Source organism: Apis mellifera, linkage group LG14 (assembly GCF_003254395.2).
Source record: "Apis mellifera strain DH4 linkage group LG14, Amel_HAv3.1, whole genome shotgun sequence".
Classification (NCBI taxonomy): Eukaryota; Metazoa; Arthropoda; class Insecta; order Hymenoptera; family Apidae; genus Apis; species Apis mellifera.
In genome coordinates, this window is record NC_037651.1 from 6,079,316 (window position 1) to 6,102,663 (window position 23,348).

The 23,348-nt window shown below is 37.8% G+C and overlaps 1 protein-coding gene across 7 annotated transcripts in view; it reads right to left on the bottom strand.

Moving 5' to 3' along the window:
* Positions 1–23,348, bottom strand: part of LOC726153 — a 301,298-nt gene that overhangs the window by 45,841 nt on the left and 232,109 nt on the right. For all 7 annotated transcript variants that reach the window (XM_016916318.2, XM_006562316.3, XM_016916317.2 and 4 more), the window contains one exon: positions 13,230–13,308. In XM_016916318.2, the coding sequence (XP_016771807.1) occupies positions 13,230–13,308 (79 nt within the window). The remainder of the gene's footprint in view (positions 1–13,229; positions 13,309–23,348) is intronic.

A 23,348-nucleotide genomic window follows, 5' to 3' on the forward strand; every position in this document is an offset into this window, starting at 1 on the left:
AATTTCACTTTTTCTCCAAACGAATCTTTATTAACACTGGGGGGAAAAGAGGAGGGGGGGCGAAGGCGAACGAGAAAGGAATTACCGTTGGAACGGTGTAATAAAGATACCAATCTCTCGCAACGCGTAAGGGGATGGTAAAAATGCAAAAAGATCATTGCTCAAAGTGTTGCTCCACTCTCGCAACGCGTAAACAACAACGCGTCCCGTAATACGAGTCCTGCCCTCATCATCCTCCTCCTCCTCCTCCTCCCTCGTTATTTATTCTCTAAAAAAGAATGCAATACCGGCACGAAGAAGAGAGAGAGAGAGAGATATCAGTGGCGATAAAAGTTGGGGGTGCCGCAAAACGATCTCCGTGACTCCCCTTATCCGACGTCGTATGTAAATGCCGGCGTGTTTTCTGCCCGTAGTATACACAGAAACGGGCCGTACAGCAAAAGGAAAGTCGCGTTATCTCATGTAAATCTTCACGGTGCCACGATAAGCGTGAATTTCACCGCTTGCTTATTAATATTTATGCTCGGTGTTAAGGGTTGGAAGGAAAGCCTCCTGCTGTACAGAGGGGTTCAAAAAGCGCAACACGGAAGGGATGGATTTATAGAAAAGCTTGTTTCCCGTTTAAAATTGTTATTATGATATCTATGCGTGGATTCGGTGACGTTTTAACTCTGAATTTAATCGATGAACCAAGATTGAAGAACCGAGAAACGAAGATTTGTGTTTTCCCGATTCGTTCGAGAAGTTTGATCGAGAAAGGAAGGGAAAAAAGGGAAATTATCATTAATTATTAAAAAAGAATTATAGGTGAAGAGGTTATTTGAGGTATTTTTGGAAAAAAAATTTCGTTTCGATGAAAATTTTATTTTGGAATTGGAAATCTTCTCGAGCGCGTGAAATCAATCTTTTTTTTTTTCTATTTTTTTTTTTTTTATAATTTCAATTGGAAATATAATTTTTTTTTTTGCACACGGAATATTTTACAATTTAATATTTTTTGCTGCGTATCGCGGTATCGTGTTGCGAGGTTACGTTTAAAAAATGAAAATAATACTGAAACTTTAAGGGTTGCTTTTATGCCCTCGAGATTATATTTCATTAATAAAAAAATTGCTCCATATATAATGTTATAGTCTACATATTCGCAATGTTTCCATATAAAACAGAATTATTGCTGTACTTTTGCGATTGTATGAATAAGGTTGGATTTAAATTATTTATTAGATGGAAAAAGGGGGGGAGTTATGAGCATCGTTGAAACGCGATGTTGTTTATTTGTTTTATTTAAAATTGGAAAATATTGATCATATGATATTTACATGCTTGAATATTAACGCGTAATTACTATTTTTGGTATTATTTTCGAGATGTGGTTGAAGCATGAATTAAAGATGCAAGATCGACAAGGAATGACGAGTATTTCTTGTTTTCCAATTTTCGATATTAATTTCATCGAAAGACTTTGAACGTTTTTTATCAATTATAAGAAAAAGAAACTGCAAAACCCATCAATTAATTAATTTAAAATCAGAGATATCAATTCTTCTAATAGTTTGAAAATATATTTTGTATATTTATGTATCCTATTCCCAGTCCATTTGCAGCTAAAGAAAAATCGTCGACAATTAAATTAAAAATATAATTTTATTCTCAGATATATTCATACCTGAAAATCGAAAAATATGAGATTGTTAAATTCTATTATATTTTTATACCCAATACCTTAGATATTAAAACTCGTGTAACTTGATTCTCGTAACTTTATTCTCAGATTGTTATATATTCACACCTGAAAATCGAAATAAAATAAAATAAACCAGAATGCAAAATAGAATGTTGTCTCCACTTTAGGAATAACTCTTCGAACCTTTAATATCTCCGATCTATTTTCTCACCCTCAGATCAAAATTTAAAAAAAAAAAAAATCTAGTACAACTTATTCCCAATTCTTCGAAGAAGAAAATTAGTTAAAGTAAATCGAAGTTACGAGTTGGAAAAATTGCGGAATCGCACTTTTCACCATCGCATGTTTCCCCATCGCATCGCGTTGTTATTATTATGTAAATAACGATAACAAGCGGGCGTGCAACGTGGGGTGTCGGTTTCAACAAAACGCGGTTTCCGCTTCAATTCGTGCCGCGCAGGAAAGTGAACCAATTAACCGAGTTTTGTCCCAAGGGAGGATGGGAGAAGGTAAGTTTCGAAATACCATTAGCTATATTAATGCGCTTCTCCGGCGGTGTAGGTCATTCCGGGTCAGAAATGTTAGACGCCAACTCTCGGGGCCAGCTGTACACTTTTATAGTCGGCGCAATCAGATATAACACAACGGGATATCGGCCATTATACGTGCAAGTTACAGTCTACTTGGAATCTTCCAACGCTATCGTCGTGCTATCGTTAATGCACACACAATATATACAATCGGTGATTCTGTACACAACGAAGGAACGAACGAACACATAAGCGTGAGCACGTTGATATCAGGGGAGAGAGTCCGCGAAATTTACTTCGTAACAATATTCATTACCAGAGCCGAACTTTCAATTAATTTCAAGCGTTTAGCCCGAGACGAGACCCTTTCAACGAGCTTGTTATTCCAACGAACCGTTCAGTCATTCCATCCGTGAATGGCAACGATTTCTTGACAGAAATTATTACTCCTCCCGTTACGTTACGTCATCCCAGCCAAAGCTTCGTTTCTTCGCGCTCACGCACGCGACCAAGAGAATTAATATCGCGAATCATCTCCCTTAGAAGATCCTCCATTATACTCTGTTATACAACGATTTATTTTCATCAAGCTGGATTTCGTGGATCCGTATAATTTTTCTTTTTTGGATTTTTCCACTCTTGGGTGGAAATAATTTTAATTTGCCAAGAAGTTTGAACGACATTTTGTTTCGACCAAATTATTTCTACTTTCAAGCCACACGTTTGGGACGAAAATTAATTTTATGGATAATTATTTATTTCCGTCGAATATACTTTGTTTGCGCACAATTTTTTCTTTTATTATTATTGTTGTTGTTATATTGCCATTATATTTTATCGAAAAACAATATTTCATTCACGTTGTGCGTGAAATTATTAAGAACGTGTTAGTTTACCGTAATTCAGGAAGAAGTTCGTTAATATATTATACTTTAGCTTATTACAAGCACGGTGAAAGGAGAACGTGATCCTTGCGAGCAAGTAAATTACCCTCCTCTCTTTGTAAAGCGAAAAAGACAAAGATGCGGAATATCCGGCGACGTATTAATTTTCGTCTAAACGAAGCAGAAAGGGGCCAGATGATAATTTACGTGATTATCCTCCTTTAATCCATTAAAGGGCCGAATAGTGAAATAATGCAATTCTTATGCACGTTATTCATCATTTATCAAAATAAATGCAAGATATATTTATATCTCGGGAATGAATGCCCTGATCTGACTGAAATAATTTCGAAATCCTCTTCGGGAGTAAAATTTTACTTCATTGGATTATCGAAGTTAGAAAAACGTCTCACAAACCTCGCTTTCTGATTAATGACATCTCTTAGGAAAAATTCGCAAAGATTTTTTGTATAAACATAACATTAATGTTTCAAGTTTCGTTTCCTAATATTCGAAAGAAAAAATACTTATAAATATCATAAATTTCCACGTGAGATTAAAAATACAATCGAAAAAAACGGATGGAAATTAAATAAAAAAATTTCTCATTCTCCGATTATTAATATTCCAAGAATATGTATCTTCAAGAAAGGTTGCAAAAATTTCTCATACATTTAATTTTCCAATTATTAATATTTCAAGAACGCTTATCTATGACTAAGAAAAACAACTGGTTGCAAAAATTCCACCACGTAGCGCAATCAAAAGAAAGAAAGAAAGAAAGAAAGAAAGAAAGAATTTTCTTCCACGCGGAAATTAAATGAAAAAATTTCTCGTACACATTTTTCCCCCAATTATTAATATTTAAACAGCCCTATCTCTGGAAGAAAAGCTGCAGAGAAACACGTTTCGCAAAAAAAAATCTTGCTTGCACGTGTAAACGGAAAAATTTCTCCCCGCAAATCTCTCGTTTCCCGATTATTAATATTTCAACGACTCCCTCCTACGCCTAAGAAAAACGCCTGGTTGCAAAAATTCGAAAAAAATCTCGTCTCGCGAGAAAAGAAAGAGAAAAAAAGAAGTTAAAAAATGGAAAAATACCTGTCGCATACCTCATTTATCCGATCATTAATCCCCTAAAGTCGAGGGGGGGGTTGCTACGAGGGCGAGATTATCGAATCCGATTCCGTGGTTACCGGTCAACGCCGAGTATCGCCACTTCACCGTGAAATATTAGCCCGGGGAACGGAACGATTGCAACAGACCTGTCGATTCTGCCGGAAGTAGTCTTCATTCGTCACTCAACCGGTGAATCGATGTTCCGTGCACGCGAACCCGATGTCGAACCTTGTCCCCCATCCTCCCCCTCCCTCCCTCCCTCCCGATCGTTTGCCCCTCGCAAAATAGCTCGAACGCGCCGTGAATTCCTATTGGCCGAGAATTTCCACACGTATATATTAATTACACGTATATTGATAATAACTCGTAATATCAAGCGCGGCCCAAGTTTCGGTCAAATTATGGTAATAAATTGTCGGCGGGACAAACCGTCCTCTTATTGTGCAACAATTAGAATTTATATAATAATAATAATAATAGTAATAATAATAATAATAATAATAAATATATATATGTATATTTTTAAAGAATAAATTATCTAGATAATTATATTTGGATCCGTTTCTTGATTTTTTGAAAAAATATTACGATGATTATGTTTATTTTATATATATATATATATTTTTTTTTTATTTCGTAATAGCTTGGAAGTATTTGGGAAATTTAGTTACCGTTTTATTAATTGATTCGAATACGTTAACGTCATATATTAATGATCCTTGAAATTTTAATTTCATAATCAATAACGTTATATCCCAATGAAATATCAAATATGTACATGCAAATTTATTATAATCAAATATCCCCGGAACCCAGGCGCATAGGTAGACCGCAAAACAATTGACGTCCTGATTTTAATTGATACTCGATTAATGATATTTAGTATCAATACGAGGTTGATTAATAATTACGTAAATTTAGTACTGTAATCGGTAATTGTTATATCCGTGGATTGAACGGGGAGTGGCGAAGGATAAAATGTGATATGTAGTCGAAAGAGAAGAAGAAGAGAGAAAAAAGAAAACTGAAATTAAACGTATTGTCGTTTAATCGCAATTATAAAATGGAGATCGCGCGATTATTTGTCTAACAAAAAAGTTCGACGAGAGGGAGAAATCTATCGTTATTGAAACCTCAAACGAATAATTATTAAATTCTTTCATAGAAGCTGACAATTCGAATTCGGAGTGGAAAATGCAAATTTGCAAAATTTCGATCGCTACTATAATAATTGGAAAAAAAGGATAATTTGGAAAATCGAAAGCCAGAACAGATGATTAATTAACAAAATCGAACCAATTTGAAAAACAATTATTATTTTGCTTAAATTCAAATGTAAATTCTAGGAAGCAATGCAGGAAAGAAAAATTGAATTTTAGAAATTAAAAAAGATCCAAAGTCGAACAATTGTTACGCCCCGTTGGAAACGGATTCCGAACTCGGACGTCATCAAGCCTCCATTACATTAACGAGACAGAGAGAATCGGAGACGAGTAAACAGCGCGTCTCCGCCACACCAGATTTCCCTCCAATCTGATACTGACAAATTGCCCACCAACTATCCACGACAAACTTTCCCGCTACGTGACCGTATTACGTTGTTCCTCGTTCTCCTCCACCGAATCAAAATTCGTCGAATCGTTCGACCGGAGAGAAAAATGCACCAACGCGTGGAGGGGGAAGGGTTGGAGAACTTCCATCGGGATTGGCGCGTCGCGATTTTTCCATCCGCTCCCGTGATTCATCGTTCGCGGAATTTCCAACGTTCCTTACTCTCCTTCTTTTTCTTTTTTCTTTCCCTCCCTTCGTCTCGAGACGGTCTCACCAAAAGATTCAATTTTGAATCGTTTCCGAATTTTTATTCCATCAATTTAATCCGATTTTTGATTCGTCTTCTTCTTCTTCTTTTTTAAAGAGGATTTAGAGAAAAATTTTTTCTCGCGATATAATCTAATTTGACTGAATCGTTCCATTTTTTCTATATTCTTTTAGACGATCTTAAATTTTGTCTTTAAATTCTAAATATTCGTGTAAACTTGATCCAAAACTTTTATCATCTTTAGACGGAGAAGGAATTTATTCGAGGAATTTCAAAGGATGCATCCGACCTTTCATCATTACACTCTCTACATTCTTCTTCACTCTTAATTCCTTCCCTCCTCCTCCCGTTAAAATAAATCCCTCGCGATAAATCTTTCGCAAATCGAATAAATATACTCGGGTACCCGGGGTCGTAAGGCCCGAACCGCAGTCGTTACCGCGGCCCCTGGGTTAATAATCATCGACACTTTTCTTTTTCGAGACTGTCATCGAAAAAAAAAAACAACCAAAATTCTGAAATTTTTTCGCCTCGTCGAATATTTTTGCCCCTTTTCAAAATCGAGAAACGAGACAATCGCGTTTACTGGCCGCGAGATCCTCAACTGTGAACAGTGCGATAGAAGGGCGGGTTGGTGGTCGGACACGATGGTGCGTGCCGTTGACGTTAATTATGTTCCCCCTCCCCTCTCCTCCAATCCCGCCCGTTTGCAAGTATAATTTTTTTAAATGTCTGGCCGTTACCGCGGTGGACACGCACGCGTATATTATAAAATATAGCTTAATATGCAAATTTATTTGCCCGTTCCGCCGGACGAAACATTTGCATCCCCCGCGGGGGCGGACGATTACGAGAATAAAATCGATCCGTGTTCGACTCGATTCTCCAACGAGACGCGGAGCACTGGGGGTGAGTGAGTGAGTGAGTGTTTCTTTTTAGGGGGAGGGGGAGGGGAAGAGAGGGAACGATGCGGATTGACGGCTACATTAAAGCGCGACAGCGGAGAAACGAGGGTGGAAGTTTTTTCGGGCGTCGGTATTAAGTGACGCCTTCGAGATATCGCGTTCCACCGCCCCACCGTTTCGGTTTCGAGGGGTTGTACCGCGTTTACACTCGACTTTATTTGTCTCCAGGTAGCCCAGGGTGGATGCCGATGTCGCTTTTGTCACGCGTTCGGAATCTTGTTTCGCCCTTATGAATGTGGGTGTTGTTTAAAATCCATTTAGGAGGTGATTCTTTTTTGGAACAGCGTCGATTATTGTTTTACAAGGGATAAAAGGAGAAGAGGGATTTTAGGAGGATTTTTTTAAAAATTATTGGACAAGTTAGGGATATTTTCGAAGGGATTTTGGTAGATTATAATATACAAATATTATAAATTGCAAACGAGTATAGGATGGAGAGCATTGTTTCAACTGCTATTTCTTCCATCAATTCAATCCTCTCCTTTAACAAATTTCCACCACCCTCCACAATTTTCCCTAATTTTCGTTCCCGGATGGAAACGCGTCCCAATAACCGCGAGTCCAAATAATAAAAAGCTCGACAAACCTGATAAAAATAAAGGGTATGAAGCTCTCATTTCAAACCCGATCTCTATTCCATTCTTCCTTACCGACGTCTTCATCGTCATCTCCGGCAAATCTCGGACGCAACTGCTTGCGCCGCAGAATTTTCACTATCGCTCCACCTCCGGATCATCCTTCGCATTATTCCCTCCCGAATCGATGAACGAACGCCGCTATGAAACGAAACAAGAAGGAGAGAAAAAAAAAGGAAAAGAAAGAAAAGAGAGAGAAAGAGAGAGTAAGAATCTTTCCGTCGAACGTATTTCACGAACAATTTCTTTCAACGCCGACGAGGCGGCATCACGGCGCGCATTTACCTCGAAACTCTCGAAGTCCGGCCATTGTTCACCGTGGAAACTATTATAGTCACTTTTCACGATGCCTGTTCCCGCTCGTCATTCGCTCGGATGACGGAAAATTACATCGTCGCCGAGGAATCATCAAGAAAAAGTGGCGGAAAGAAAAGGAAAGAAAAAAATCTCGCTCCCTGGTTGGACACGCGAAACTGCCTTTCTCCCTGTGAAAATTATACGCGTGTGTGTTAGATTCTTGTGGAAGAACAAGGGAAAGAAGGAGGGAGGGGGGGAAAAAGAGGAACGAGAACGTAAGGAGGGGGTGGAGAACGGGAGAGAAAGCCGGGGAATATAGACTTGATTCGCGGAAAGGGCTATCGACGTTTTCCCACGACACTATCTGTTGCAGACATCTCACGGATAATGCATCAGCCGGCGCGAAATATGTTTTCCAGCTTTATCTTTTTCCCCTCTCATTCTCTCGTCGAGGCCTCTTCGCGAAACTGCCAGACCATCGAGGTATCCCGCGAGTGTGCAACTGCGTACGCGGTTGTTTGAGCCTCGAGTTGTTCTTGGATTGGTCTCAACAGTGTCTGCTGAGACGAGAAAGGGTTGAAACGACGGGTGGCGGCGCGTTCGAGGTCGCGAAACGATATTCTCATGCAGGAAGGGGGTGAAAATTTATCGAAATTTTTATACTTGAGATTTTTATTTATCGTTATTCGATTTTGGAATTTTTTCTCTCTTCTTATATGCAATGATTAAAATGATCGGGAAGACATTGTAATTAAATATGTGGATCAATGAATCACTCGTTCGATATTTATTTTTGAAATTATATTGCTTCAGAAATTTGTTCATTTGCAAGTTTGCTTCGAGTATTAAATATTTTTCTCTTCTCTTCTTTTTTTTTAAAGTCTCCGCGAGCCGCTTCAGACGATTACCAATTACCAGAAAAGGAATAGAAAGTTATCCCCGAGCAACTCGATTCGAGAGGGAAGATTAAAACGAACTTGTTAAAAGTCTAGTTAAGTTTGTACGTGTCTAATTACTTATTCCTACATTAACACAGCACGCTGTGTTCGTTTAAAATTCCCGACCGGTTGGTAAAATCACTTTAATTTCGTTATATCTCGCATACGGGGGGAGGCAAAAATTCCTTTTCGTTCGTTTGATTCGAACTATAATTTATACGCTGCAAAAAATATGCAGCAAGGAAAACCAAAAAAAAAAAGAGGGAAACCCTCGACCCTTTTCGATCCTTTAAACCTTAAACCGTTCTAAACATTCCAAAGAAAGAAAAAAAATTTAAATAAAACACGTATATTTCTTACAATCGAATATCCAACATGAAATTTCAACAAATTTCGATCGATCTACGATACCAATTTTTCTTATAAATACAATTTTTAGAAGAAAACAGAGTAGAGAGAAACTCTACTCGCGATAAATCCTAATAAAGTAATCCTAATAAAAGATATTTTTCACGTATACGGCCTTCTCGCGCCTATCATCCCTCGAAAACTTCCACCCCTTGCGCGTCACGACGGACACAATGGCCAGGACGGTGATTTCACTGTCTCGCGGGCAAGCAGGGCCTGTGTGTTAGCCAGACAACAACTTGCCGCCCCGCTCCAAGATGCCTCGACGGTAAATGACGTGACGTTATAAAGCCGACAATTCCGTGAAAACGTCTGACGGACAATGGATGGTAGAGGTACGTAGTAGATCCTGATGAAGTGGACAGCCGTTGCGTGTGCAAGCAATTATTTTACATCGGTGGAAAGGGATCTATGCATTATCGTTTTATTTTTTATTTTTTTTCTCCCCTTCCTTCTTCCCTTCCAACGGAGATATTTATTCATTATCGTCCCTTTTTGTCTTTTACGCAATCTGAATATTTCATATCTCGAAAGAATGTCGTGAATACATTCAACATTTGTTACGCTGTTGTTGTTGTTTCTATTTATTCTTTTCTTTCTCTTTCTCTCTTTTTTTAATAAATAATTTAAATAATCGGATTAACGAGTGTTAAACTCGATGCAAATTGCGAGAAGGTTAGGAGAGGGCAATAAAAATGAGTTATTATATAACGTTGAATATATACACTGGACAATTCTTGCTTTTAAATTTTTCGTGTAACGCTGATAATGTCTGTGTAGTACAAAGCATAAAATACGACAAAGTATATATTAAAAGTATATATTATATATACATATATTAGAAAAGGAGAAATATGAGCGAAACGAGTGTAATGCGGTAGAGAAAATTAATTCGAAAATTTAATGGAACTCGCGTTAATGAGGGCACGGATTTTTAAATTCTGACGGAATATATATCATGTATCCCCCGAAATGAGCAACGCTTAAACCGGTGAGGGGTAGTTTCACAAAATTTTCTCTCCCTCCCCTCCACACCCCTCTTCTTCCGGTGATTTTTGCTCGAAATTCAACAACGAATGGAACATGGATTTTTTAAAAATAATCCGAAACCATTTTCAAGTGGATTTCAATTCGGATAGGATTTCGTTGAAATATCTCGCGTATAAACGTTTCCACACAAACAGGAAACAAAACAGAACCGGCCAAATAATATTACGAATTTTTATCACGTAAAAATGTAAACATATTGGGATATTCGGAAATTTGTTCGAATGAAAATGTTTAGGGAATAAAATTAATAGAAGTAATAACGAAGGCTAATTGCCTTCTTTTTTTGCTATTTGATCAAATTTTTCTTCTTTTCGTTCGATGATTAATTTGGATGGATCAACATTTCATTTCGTTGATGAAATTGTTGAAAAGAATCGATAATACGATAGCATTACGATCTATTTTAATTTTTTATGTATTATGGATTATAGGAATTTTAATATTATGCGATTTCTTACATATACAAATGCCAAATTATATATATATACAATAAAAAAATTCTGAATGTGTATTATACATCGTATATATTTTTTACGTGGAAATTTTTACATCGTCGAAAGCAAGACGGTTTTATAATATTATGCCATTATGACGAAAATTCTCATTAAACAGTTTCCACTGCGAAAATTTATTTTGACAAACAATTAACGCGAATAAAAAAAAAGAATCGAAAAATATCAAATTATGCTATAATAATAATAATAATAATAATAATAATAAATTTTTTATTCCAAAGATGAACAAAGAAATGAAATATTTTCCAGAGAAAATTCACGAGAAAAAAAAAATCACGAAATCGCGTTAATAAAATAGCACACATCGCAATAACAATTATTTCAAATATTATCTCAAACAAAATATTTTATCCCGCTAAAAACAAATAAAAAAAAAGAAAAAAAAAAGAGAAAAAAAGGGATACGATCGAAAATCGGTAAATAAGCCAAAACGGGTGTGCATACTAAATCTTGCTTAATATTTCCAAACAGGCCAATTTCCCTATACGCGTGAAAGAGCAACGTTCAACGCAGGGGCGTATTTCAACGGAGCCGTGCTATATTTTCCGATCGAGCGAGAGCCGAAAATTTTCCGAATCGGCCGTTTCGACCATCGTCGAAAAATGATCATCGTTATTCCTTTCAATTTGCCGCGAGACTAAAAAAAAAAAAAAAAAAAAGACCAAAAAAAAAGACCAAAAAAAAAAAAAGAGAGAGAGAAAAGAAGAAAAAAATGGCAACAACCGATGCACCCGAATCGGGGACTCTCGGTGGTCGCGAAAATTTCGCATTGTACCGTATGTTTCGACAAATTTTAAACGTCACGCGAGAAAATTCATTTCTGCCCGCGGAGAAATATTACGGCGAAAAACGGGCGGATCGTTAAATTTTAACAATCACGGTTTACTGCTGTTTTATATTATAGCCGGGCTATCTCCCGAATATGCGGGGGCAGGAGAGAGAGAGATGGATACCTCTCTCTCTCTCTCTGCCTGGTAAAATGCCACCGTAGTGTCTGCATAAAGTTTCGATGGGTCCAAACAATCGGTGTCCGCTCGGACTTTAACCAGTTGGGCGGGAGAGTTTGCACGGCTCGTTTTCTTTGGACGGGAGGAGATCGTGAAACCAGATGAAACGCGATACCACGATACGACGTCTCGGTTCGCGGAAACCTGGGGAATTCTGCCGCTCTTTGCCAATGGTGGACAATGACAACGTGGAGGGAGAACGGGAAAAGCCGAGTTTTGGTGAATGGAAGAATGGAGGAGAAAGTGATGTCTGTATCTAATAGATATATCAGGTATATTGGAAATAGATTGGAAATGGAATTATTATATCGATCTTTTAATTTTCGAAAACGATACTTTCCAAGCTTTTGAACGGATTTATAGGGTGAAACGGAAAGAATGATGAAAAGAAGAGATATAAATAATAGAGAATAAACATATATATGTATAAAATTCGAATAAAAATTTAATAAATGGAAATTACATTCTTCAAGTCGAGAGACTTACGACTCATAATCTTTTTATAACAAGACGATTATTCCTAGAATAGAATCACCAGGAAAAGATAAGAAGAAATAATTAAGGATGGAATGGCTAGATAAGTAAAAACAATTCATTTCGAACGAGTAGAAGAAGACAATCATATCGCGCAAGAATATAAAATACACAAGTGGAACGAAACAAGTATGGACCAGACGAGATTTCTACCACAACTTCATCATATGTATATTTCAAACAAAATATCTAATTCATCCTTTAATAACGAATTCTAAATACATTAATTATCTCCTTTCTACAGTATTATCATCTCGAATAATTTCCAGATCCAATTTCCAAATTTCACCAAAATCCAACAATCGGTCAGAACGAAAAGGATCTCTCTCTCTCTGATCAAAATCCAACGTCCAGTTTAATCAATTTAAATGGCAAACAATCGTTGGGATTAGCCGGCGATTATAGTCGTATTTCGTTTCCGCTGGATGAGGAGGAGGAAGCCATCCCTGATTTCGCTGTCACGTATCTCCCATAAAACAACCCTCTCGTCACGTTAGCATTTGTTTGCCGCTGTTCTTAAGGCGATCCCACCCTCGTGGTTATGGAGCCACGATCCAAGGATCAAACCTAACTCTTTCGACTTCTCGACGGGACAAGATTTATGCGCGACTCGCGCGGACCAACCATCTCCTCGTCCGAGATGCGATCTCGAGGCTTAGGCCGGATGCCAAGTCTTATATATATATATATGATATAGTCTATATGAGATAGACTGGTCTCTAGATCACAATTTTTAGCACGAGATTCTTCGTTCTCTTTCATCCCCCTCCGTTTTTTGGATTCTTTTATCAAGAAGAAATTTTTGAGTTCGGTTTGATCTTTAAGAAATAATACATCTACTCACCAATCGTTGCCAGTCTTGGTCACGTTCTGTCGCTTGCGCCCAGTTTGATGGGGTTTCGGCTCGGCCACCATGTTAACGTCTGCAAGGAAGAAAGGATGAATTAAAATAAAATAAATCGAAACAATTTAATCTTCGTGACGATCTTTGAATCTAAGAACGCGACTCGACTTAAATAACAAGTTAAATGACGGGTTTAAATACCCGGCTGTTGTACTACGCCGTTTATCGTTAAAAAGAGGGAGGGAATAACCGGTGATGGTGGTGGTTACAGCGGGGATCGCGATAGAAATCTGTCTCTTGGCTTAATAGCCGGCTCAAATTAATAAAGCGGACGGCAGCAAAGGGGGCTTAACGTGTCCGCAAACAGTTATTAATTTCATCCCTTTGCGGCGCATCCCGTTTCTGTACCGCCGCGTCGTGATGGTGGTGGCTCTGCACCGCCAAGGTGGATAATGGATGCGCGTTCGAGTGATCAGTACAGCAGTTGAGCCGTTGTGTCAGCGAATTATCCATTCTTCTTTTGATGGGGGGAGAGAGAGAGAATGAAAAAAGGGATAGGTAGATAGAGAGAGGATTTTATTCTTCACGGTTGCGGTGAATGAAGGCTTTGGCCGTGTTTTTATCGACGTTCGATAAGGAAGGGAGAGGCTTACCGCGCGAATTAATTTCGCGGGAAATCGATGATCAAGGAAATTATCGATGGAATCTTAATCCTTAAGTCTTGAAGTTAATATCGCTCGATTGATCTATCGAATCTATTGATTGGCTTGATTGTAATCCTTGTAAAAAAATTTGCTTTATTCGTCAAATATTCTTCCTCTCGAGATTCTTTTTTTTATTTTCGATAAGAGAAAGAGTAGTTCAAAATTACAATAGTTTATAAAATTATAATATACTTCTTTGTCGTTATCGAAAATGACGATTCCCTTGACAGGGAGCACAAATATAATTAGACACGGTAGCGGACAAGCCAGCTGACTTCGATGGGTGTGTAGCCAGTACGAAACACGACCCATCCTTTGTGTAACCTGGCCAAACACACACGACGGTGCATGCATGCAGACTGAGCGACGAGGATGTGTGCATACAACCCACCGCTAGCTAAAAGTCAGCTTTATTATGATGGCTACTTGTACATAAGATGAGGAAATTGTTTGTACACTGCTTCTTCAAAATGATTTGCTCATTTATGCGAGGGAAGATCCTTCGTATGATCCGGGAAAAATATAACTTGATCGAAACGATGTTTTAAATTGTCAGAAGAAATTGTGTTAAAAGTAAATATTCGATGGATGTAATGAAAAATTTAAAAAAAGAAAATTTGTAAAAGAATCAGTTAATCTTCAGAATCAAATCTATCTCTTCTATTCCTCAACAAGATGTTACCGTACATTTTATTAAAAAGAAAAATAGAAGAGGCAAACGAATCTTTCACGAGATCAATATTCGAAGATGAATTTTTCAAGGGAATTATCGGCGGTAACAAAGTTAGCGAAGTAACCCGTTCATAGACGTTTCAACCGTGGAATATTAATGTTTGAATAATTTCTGTTTTCTGGGTGGTCGTAAACTAATCTCTACGGTAGCATGTATTTACTTGTGCCCGTTGTTTACCGACTGCACACAATGCCCGAACGTTGCAAATACTATGCACAAATGTGTATTAAATCAGAATATTCGTTAGCAGTTGATGCGGAATTAATGTAAATGAACACGTTAATATTAGTTGACACACGTTCTATGTGGAATAACGTAATAACCGTATATAATAATACACTATATAAAGATATTACAGTGATTAAACGCGAATAAATCAATATCTCGACAATCTGTAAACTTATATCTTATAAGCTCTATTCCATTTACGAGAACTTTTATTACAGAGCGTAAAACATTTTATCATTCCTTCTTTTTCTTCCTTTTCTTTCTTTTTTTTTCTAATACATATGAATATGAATGGCGATCTATTTCGATCGATTCCAATCTTCCATCCAAACTATTTAATTTTAATATATATACATTACCGAATCTCAAGTTCTTTGACATTTCTTCGATTCAGAATTAAAAATCTCCTTCATTATATCCTGCTCTTAGAAAACTTTCATTTTAAAATGTAAAAATAACCGACAGATCATCAAATCCTTTTCGATAAATTGAAATTCCATTTTTTAAATTTAAAAAAATTTGATTAAACCGATAAAAATAAATCTCGATCGATTTTCTTCTTCCCCACCAACAAGCACAAACCCAATCACCAAGCACAAGTAAATCTAAACGCGTAATCGAGCTCGAAAGAAATTAGAATTGTTGTAGAACGTTTTAAAGCGGCGTTTTCTAAAGCTGAAAGGGAAGACAGCGCCCGATAAGAATTATCTCACCGACCCCGGTGTTACCTAAAACAGGGAGGAGAGAGGAAGCGAGAAAAGCGCTTAACTTCCACGAATGTTTTACCAAACGAGCTGCCATAATCCTGGTTAAATATCCAGCTGTATCCTATTCCCGAATCCGGGGGAATCTCCTCCGCTTCCAGTTGACTTTATCCCTCTTCTCCTCCCCCTTTTCCTCCGACCGGAATGGAATCCGCGATATGCATAAAAATGTCATTCAACCGAGGCGAATATTCAAAACTCTTTGCCGGCCGTATGAATGGCCGTTTTCATCGCGAATGAAATTATATCCCGGCTAGCCACTTTATCTCTCTTTAACTCGCTGAATATAAAATTTATTTCAAGGAATAATAGGTTCAAGTTGACTCTTTTCTCTTTTTTTTGGCCTGCAATCCTTTATTCGGAGTGGAATAATTTTTTTTGTAAAAGAACGTTTCGAGTCGATCGATTCTTTATTTGTAATTTCGAAATTTTGGATGAATTGATCGAGAGAGAGAGAGAGAGAGATTGGTTTGGATAAGTAAGAATGAGTGCGAAGACAGTTATGGGCAAGCGAGTGGAGTAAGCCAGGCCTGGGGAGACAAGTGGAATAAGATAGTTACGGGGAGACGGTAGTGGATTAATTAAATCGTGGCCAGACGAGCAAGACAGAGTTTATAATTGGACGAGGCGTTCTCACGATTATCAGATAAATAGGATAAAACGGATACGAGAAAAGGCGGACGATGGAATGGACAAGTGGAATAAGCCATTCGTTGGAGAGACAAGTTGCTCCAACTTGATCTCAAACATCGATAACGAAGCTAAATGGATCGAATTAATATTTTCTCACGGAGGTGAGGAATATTTTACGGTTTTTCTTTTCTTTTTCTTGGGAGTTAAGATTTATTTGTAATTCGTCGTGCATATATTTAGAGAAGTTAAGGTTTAACGATTTCTTGACAGAGAATTTATCATGTCTCTATGCAATTTTGAATTTTGATCCTCTTAAATTGATGTGATCGCATAATAAATGTCGACGACAATGATCGATAGATGTAAAATTAATATTAGACGAGCGAAATTTCATCGAGTTTCACCGAGTGTTTAAATTTGTAATCGAATATATTTGACAATTATTTCATCGAGAATAAAACCCGACTTTCTCGAGTTAAGCGTTATTCAAGATTTAAGAAATATCCAAAACTTCTTCTTTCTCTTAGATTAACTCTAAATATTATAAATCAAACTCATCATTTTCAAAATCTTTCTCACGCCTTCTATCATCAATAATATCAAAGATCAAACACATCAACTATCACTTTCTGCTCAAAATCCATCACGAAAATAATAATAATTAAAAAGAAAAAAGGATCTCACACCAAAAAAGAACGTTTAAAATCGCACGAGAAGATCTGCAGCAGCCACAAAGTGCCGAAAATCAACCCAGGCGCGCGTATCATCCTTCCTCCAGTCATTCGATTCGAAATCGTGGAAAGTTTCCTTCGGAGGGGCTGGCTACAAACGAGGGTACGCGGAAGTCGAGTATCGATGTCATCTGCAAGCACGGTTGAAGGGTGACGCTGCTCCCTATATCGCGTTGCGAATTGTTCTTCGAACTAACCGCGGCGGCTGCTGGTGCATCTGTAACCGGCAGCCACGGTAATGGAATATGACAACGTGAGCTGCATAATGATCAGCCGCTTCCCTGCCTCCCAACTTTCTAATAAAACGACCATTGTCGGTGACGTTTGTCCCGTTACGGTTATGCACGGCCATGAAACGACAACGGTCCACAGACGACGACACCGAGTGACCGAGCGGAGGATTGTTGCTGCGCTTGTGTGTGCGTGTGTATATGTGTATGTGTGTATTTAAAGTGCGAAACAATGGAGAGACGGAGGATTAACCGAGGAGAAGTTGGAAATAAGATCCTCTCATTAGGTTCGCTTGTTATTGATCCTTATTGATCCCTTATTGATTCAATTTCTTGGTTTTTAATAGAATTCCAAGGATTTTGTCATAAATTTCAGACCAATAAAAATAGGTAAGAATTTGCTTAAATAATATATTATAATAATACATTCGTGCTATTTCATAAAATTTCATGAACACATAATCCATCTCCTCGTGGAGAGGGCGACCAAAAGAGAGATTTCGGATGGAAGAGGAGAAATTCGGATATACGTATAACTAGGGGAGGGGGAGGTTGGCGGCAGAGCGAAAGGGGGTATAACGCGATACGATGTTGATAAGTTGTTCCGCGGTGTTAATACGTTAATTAGAATTTCGCTAATTAATACTTGGAAAAGCGATTCAAAGCACGGTCTGTCTGAGTCGCGCTTTAACCAACGATGGCGGTGAATGGGCGCCCCGATGTATGTAATTGGGGGATCGAGTGACGGTTCAAGGTTTGATATTTAAAGGATCCGTGTCCTGGCCAGACACGTCCACGAAACAATATTGAGCACGATATTTTAATATAAATAACGAATTGTCGAATCGATTATAATTTTGGATTATTATAAATTATTATTTACCGTGATATTCATTCGAATGCCATCACTATTTACTTTATCTATTAAATTTCTCCAAAGGAATATTTTAAATGGATTTTATCGTTTCACTCTAAAGAATCATGATTCGAGACAACATTTTAACAAATCGATATTTTTTCTGAACAATTTAAAAAATCATCACTCAATCGTATCGCGACGAAAAGGTTGGAAAAGCATCGATCACCAATCACAGATTTCAAGCGTGAAATCTATCCGTCCACCTGTATCGCTCTTACCTGTTAAACTTCGACTTGTCACGTCCACGTCGCGCGAATCGTCATTTCACGGCCGCCCGCGAACGTTGCATTAATTGGCAACATTCCAATTACCGGATTATCTACTCGAAACAACTCGGCAATTTGCGGTGCAATTTTATCCGGCCATATCGGTCGGCCCGCTGTCAGTTATTTTCACCCCGAATTCTCATTCTCGTCACGTAGCGGACAGCATGACGAACGTCGCGATTTGTTACATTACACCAGTCCCAGTTTCATCCAGTTGGCCGGATACGAAGCGAAGAATGGAAGCTGCGATACTTTCCCAGAATGAAATTAATTTTGCGCCGCTAATCGCAATTTCCGCGCGGAACAATCATCATCATCGAATTTTTATAATTTTATCGGGGAAATTTCGCGCGTCGACGAATTAATTTTACAATTTTCTTTCTTTCTTTTTTTTAACGAAACACGATTGGTCCAAAAAATTAAAAAAGTGGTATATAATTTTAACTCGTCTTATCCTCCAATCTCGTTCCAATTATTTTAAATCGATGGAAAATTTGTAGGTTTGCGAAGGAATCTCCATAAATAAAATTTTGCCTCGCGAAATTTCCATAAACAATCGCTGCAAACGAATTTTAAACAATCAGAATACCATTGATATTTCTATATCGTGAAACGAGCTACTACACCGTTTGTCGTTTCTTACTTAGAAACATTTTTCTTTTATCCAACGACTGACGAGATAATAAATTTCGGTGAACCGGATCGATTCTTTCAACGACCATTGACGCGATCCACGTAGTTACCCGCAAAATTAGAAACTGTATCCAGAGATAGGGAGGCATATTACGCGACAGAGGGGCGGGCAAACGAGATGGCAAAGTTGAAGAGCGTGTTGGAAGATTTAACGAGGAAATTGATCCAACTTCCATCCAGGATGAATACGTTTCTCGCGAACCTCGGTGAAAATTGAACTTTGTCCTTGGCCTATACTATATATATATGTATATATATAAGGTGGTTATATATGGTAATTCAGTTTTTACTTAGGGGGAGCGAGCGCACACGAGCAAGGCATTTATTCTATAAAAATATGCCAAGAATTCTAATATACATGGAGGAGGAGGAGGAGACGTGCGAACTTTCTCCCTATAAATATTCTTCTTCCATCTTGGCCGAGTTTTCAAAAAGATCATCTTTGTTTGATTGGAAAACTTTGGGGGACGCGATGAAAAATGTATAATTTAATTATAGGCGAGGAAATTTCGAAATGCTCGCGTCGTGGAATTAAGTCGAGAATAATCGATAGAAAATTAGGAAGGGAGGGGTTGAAATTTGGAAATTTGTATTGAAATTAACCGATATGATATAAGAATTTCCAACATTTGATTTTGACTTGAAATAAGGAGGGAGGAAAGAGAATTTAACAGAGGAGGGGACAACGAAGGAAAAAAAATAAAAAAGAAGAAAATCTGTTGCAAGAGTCATCGCATTGAATAAATGAAGAGATAATTCGCACAAATTAACCGAATAGCAATTTCTATTAAAAAGTTTAAATTAAGACCGATTTTATCTCGAACAGAGAGGAGACACTTTCTGTTATTTTGAAAAGACCTGTTGCTTCGATTGATATTTACAAAGAGAGAGAGAGAGAAAGAGAGAGAGAGATCTTAGAATGAAAATACGCAAATATAATACGCAACGGTAAATGGTAATGGTCACATTTTCATAAAGACAAACGGGCCGTGTTATAAGCCGCTTATGTTCATTACAGGGTGAAAGAGCAGAAAGAAAAATGAAAGTGAAGTGGGGGGAGAACCATTAATGCCTGCTCTGCTTTGAGGGTTGCAAGGTTGTAACGAGAAGGGTGGCGTAATTCGAGCAAATTAAGGGCAAAAATCATCCCCATCCTCGATCCCTTGTTTCCCTTTTCACGTGATTCGCGCGTCCCCGTCCATGAAAATAAATAATTGTTTATATTCATTTTATATACCGTTCTTCTTTGATTATTTCCCGCCATCCTCCACCGCCGCGAAAATTATTATGCAACGCGGAATTCGCGTTGCGCCTCGATAAATAATAAATTTTCATGGAGGATCAAAAGCGACGGATAATTGGTAATAATCCTACAGCGTCATTTTATTAAACAAACATTCCACAAAAACCCTTAATACCGAGCAAGCAGAGCCTATATATGTATATATATACCATTTGAACGTTTAATGTTTATCATTCGTTTATTACGTAGTATTACACGCGTTTAATCTTCATCGTTTATCGCTTTCGATATTTTAATACTATTTTTCGAAATAAATGCACACGACATATTTTACGACGAAACGTTTCAAACAACAAAAAAAAAAAAAAAAAAAAAAAAACGAGACATTTTGTATTCCGTATTAATAAAAATCCTTCCTGCGCGATGCAAATATTTATATTTTATAACCATCGTATTTGATGTAGAAAAATAATTCGCGTAATATAATTGTTTATTGAAATATTCAAAATTCGATCACTACGATGTCGCATGTCCTACGATCAATTGCGATCAACCACGTTTGTAAACTGTTGCAAAAGCATCATCACCCATCATCCTCCTATTAACACAACAACTTCCCTTCAGATATATTTATTTTTTCAAACCAAAAAAGAAGAAAAAGAAAAATTTACTTAATTCGCTTCTATACACATGTTCTAAAATAAAAAGAATAATTCGTCGATTTGAAAAACACGCATTACATTTATATATCAATTATCGTTAATTTATACACCGTTCAACGCGATATTACTTTCTTCCCGCATATATTACAACCATTTTCGAGCCAAGAGACTTTGTTCCACAACGATATTCATACAACTCTCTCTCTCTCTACATATATATATATGTTCCTCCACGTGCACCCGCGGAAACCACCCTCTCGTTTTCAACAAAGTTTCGTACCAGCCAGTCCAAGCTTCCTCCTCCTCCTCCTCCTCCTCGATCAGCTCGTCAAACACGCACCACGATATATCTAACCGTGGCACGATAGCGCTCCCCTCCTCTCTTTTAACACTCTTTCCATCGAGGGATGGTGGAGATCTCCCCCTCTTTAATTGCGCCTCATTATATATTTGCAACGACGGTTCCAACTTGTTTCGATCTTTCGCGCTGGGAACGAAGAAGAGTTAACCCTCTCGTTTCGTGATAATCGGACGTTAAAAACGTGGATTTACAACCGGCATGTTGTATCCCCATCCCCTCGATTCGGTGGAAATTGGCGTGGCAAAACTTTTTACGCCAATGGTGTGTTTTCCAAGCTGGTTGTTTTTATTGAAAATTATTAATTCCTTCTTGATGAATCAATCGAGAATGATTATTAATTATTGTACTTTCGATTTAAAATTGGGATCAGAATAGAAAGAAGCTTACTGAAAAATAAGGATAAATTCTGTTCGAAAAAAGAGAAAAATTAATTCTCTTTAAAAATATTATTATAAGGTTTCGTCGAATCAATTGTTTCTATAATAATTCGAAAAGCAAATAACTATACGTTCCCATCTCGCATGTTTGATTTTAATTAGCAGGCTTGGTTAAACCACAGGGTGTCCCGTCGCGGATCTCTCCATCGCAACTCGGAAATTCGTGTCGCTCGTGTCGAGTTTGCACGACGATGATGATGATAGCCGCCAAGTCATTCTCTCTCGCCAAGACCGCACGGATGTTGCCCGCAAACCGTGCGGACGTCAAAAACGTCGTTTCCGCAACAGCTACGACTTCCGGCCAAGGTTTCGCTTCCGCGCAACGTTCCCTCGCTGCTGCACAATCTACACGCGACTGGCGAATCTTCACCGTTTGTTTGTTCGTTTAATTAACGTTTAATTTTTTAATTATATTAATTATGAAATAATATAAAAATATATACGTAAAAAAAAAGAATCCAACGAGGATATTAAATCAATATTCCATGAAATTTTGTTCAATTCTTGATAATCTCTTTTCGACGAGGATATGATGCGAATTTCATAAAATCTATTAAAAATATTTATCTTTTGATCCATTCAAGGAAAGGATCATGGAACATCAAAGATCGTTTCATCAGAATGTTTGGATTTCGAGGGGAGGCATGCAACAAAAACACTTCTCACCCCTTTTAACCGACTCTCTCCGCATTCATTCGTGGAACGCGCAGTTTAATTCTTTCCGAATTCCACGGCTCTTTACTTTCCCTTGTCTATCCCTCTATTCCTCTCCTCGAATACTCATCGTCTCGCGATCAGTTGAAGAGGGATGGAAAGAAAAAGGAAAAGGAGGCAGGGAAAAAAGAGAGAGAGAGGGAGAAGAAAGGCAGAGAAAAGTTGGAAGAAAGGAAGAGAGGAGGGTTGTAACTGCGTGGTAAGGGCCACTGAAAGCAGGAGGAGCATTCAAACGAACTGTATTGAACCGGTAGCTACATTTCTAGCCATTTCAACTGAACTGAAGTCCTTTTATATGCATCGTGCTTCCCTGAATTCGTTGGTCAATCCGTCTGCGCGGATGAAACCACCCCCTCGTCTCAACTCGTCTCTCGCGCTGCACCCTCGCATAAAGGCGACCCGTTAAATAAGTGTTCCTTTCCACTCTCCTTCTCTCTTTTTCTCTCTCTCTTTCTCTCCTTCTATTAAACTGGTTAAACAAAGAGATTCTCAGGAACATGTCGATGAAAACGGAGGGTATAAAGGGTGGCGCGTGGAAACGTTGTAATGGCCGTGATTACTCGTTAAACGATAACGAGAAAGGGAAATTGGAAACTGTTTATGGAAATTTTGCAATCGTTGAATTTTTATTTTGATCTTATCAGGCTCATTTTCCCCGAAATTTTAATTCCAATCCTTTGCGTTTACAAATAAATTAAAATTGAAACTCGAGAAAATAATCTTTGTTTAATCTTGTTTGATTATTGATGATAATTACGGAAAATAATATAAAAATATATATGTAGAATTCAACGAGGATAT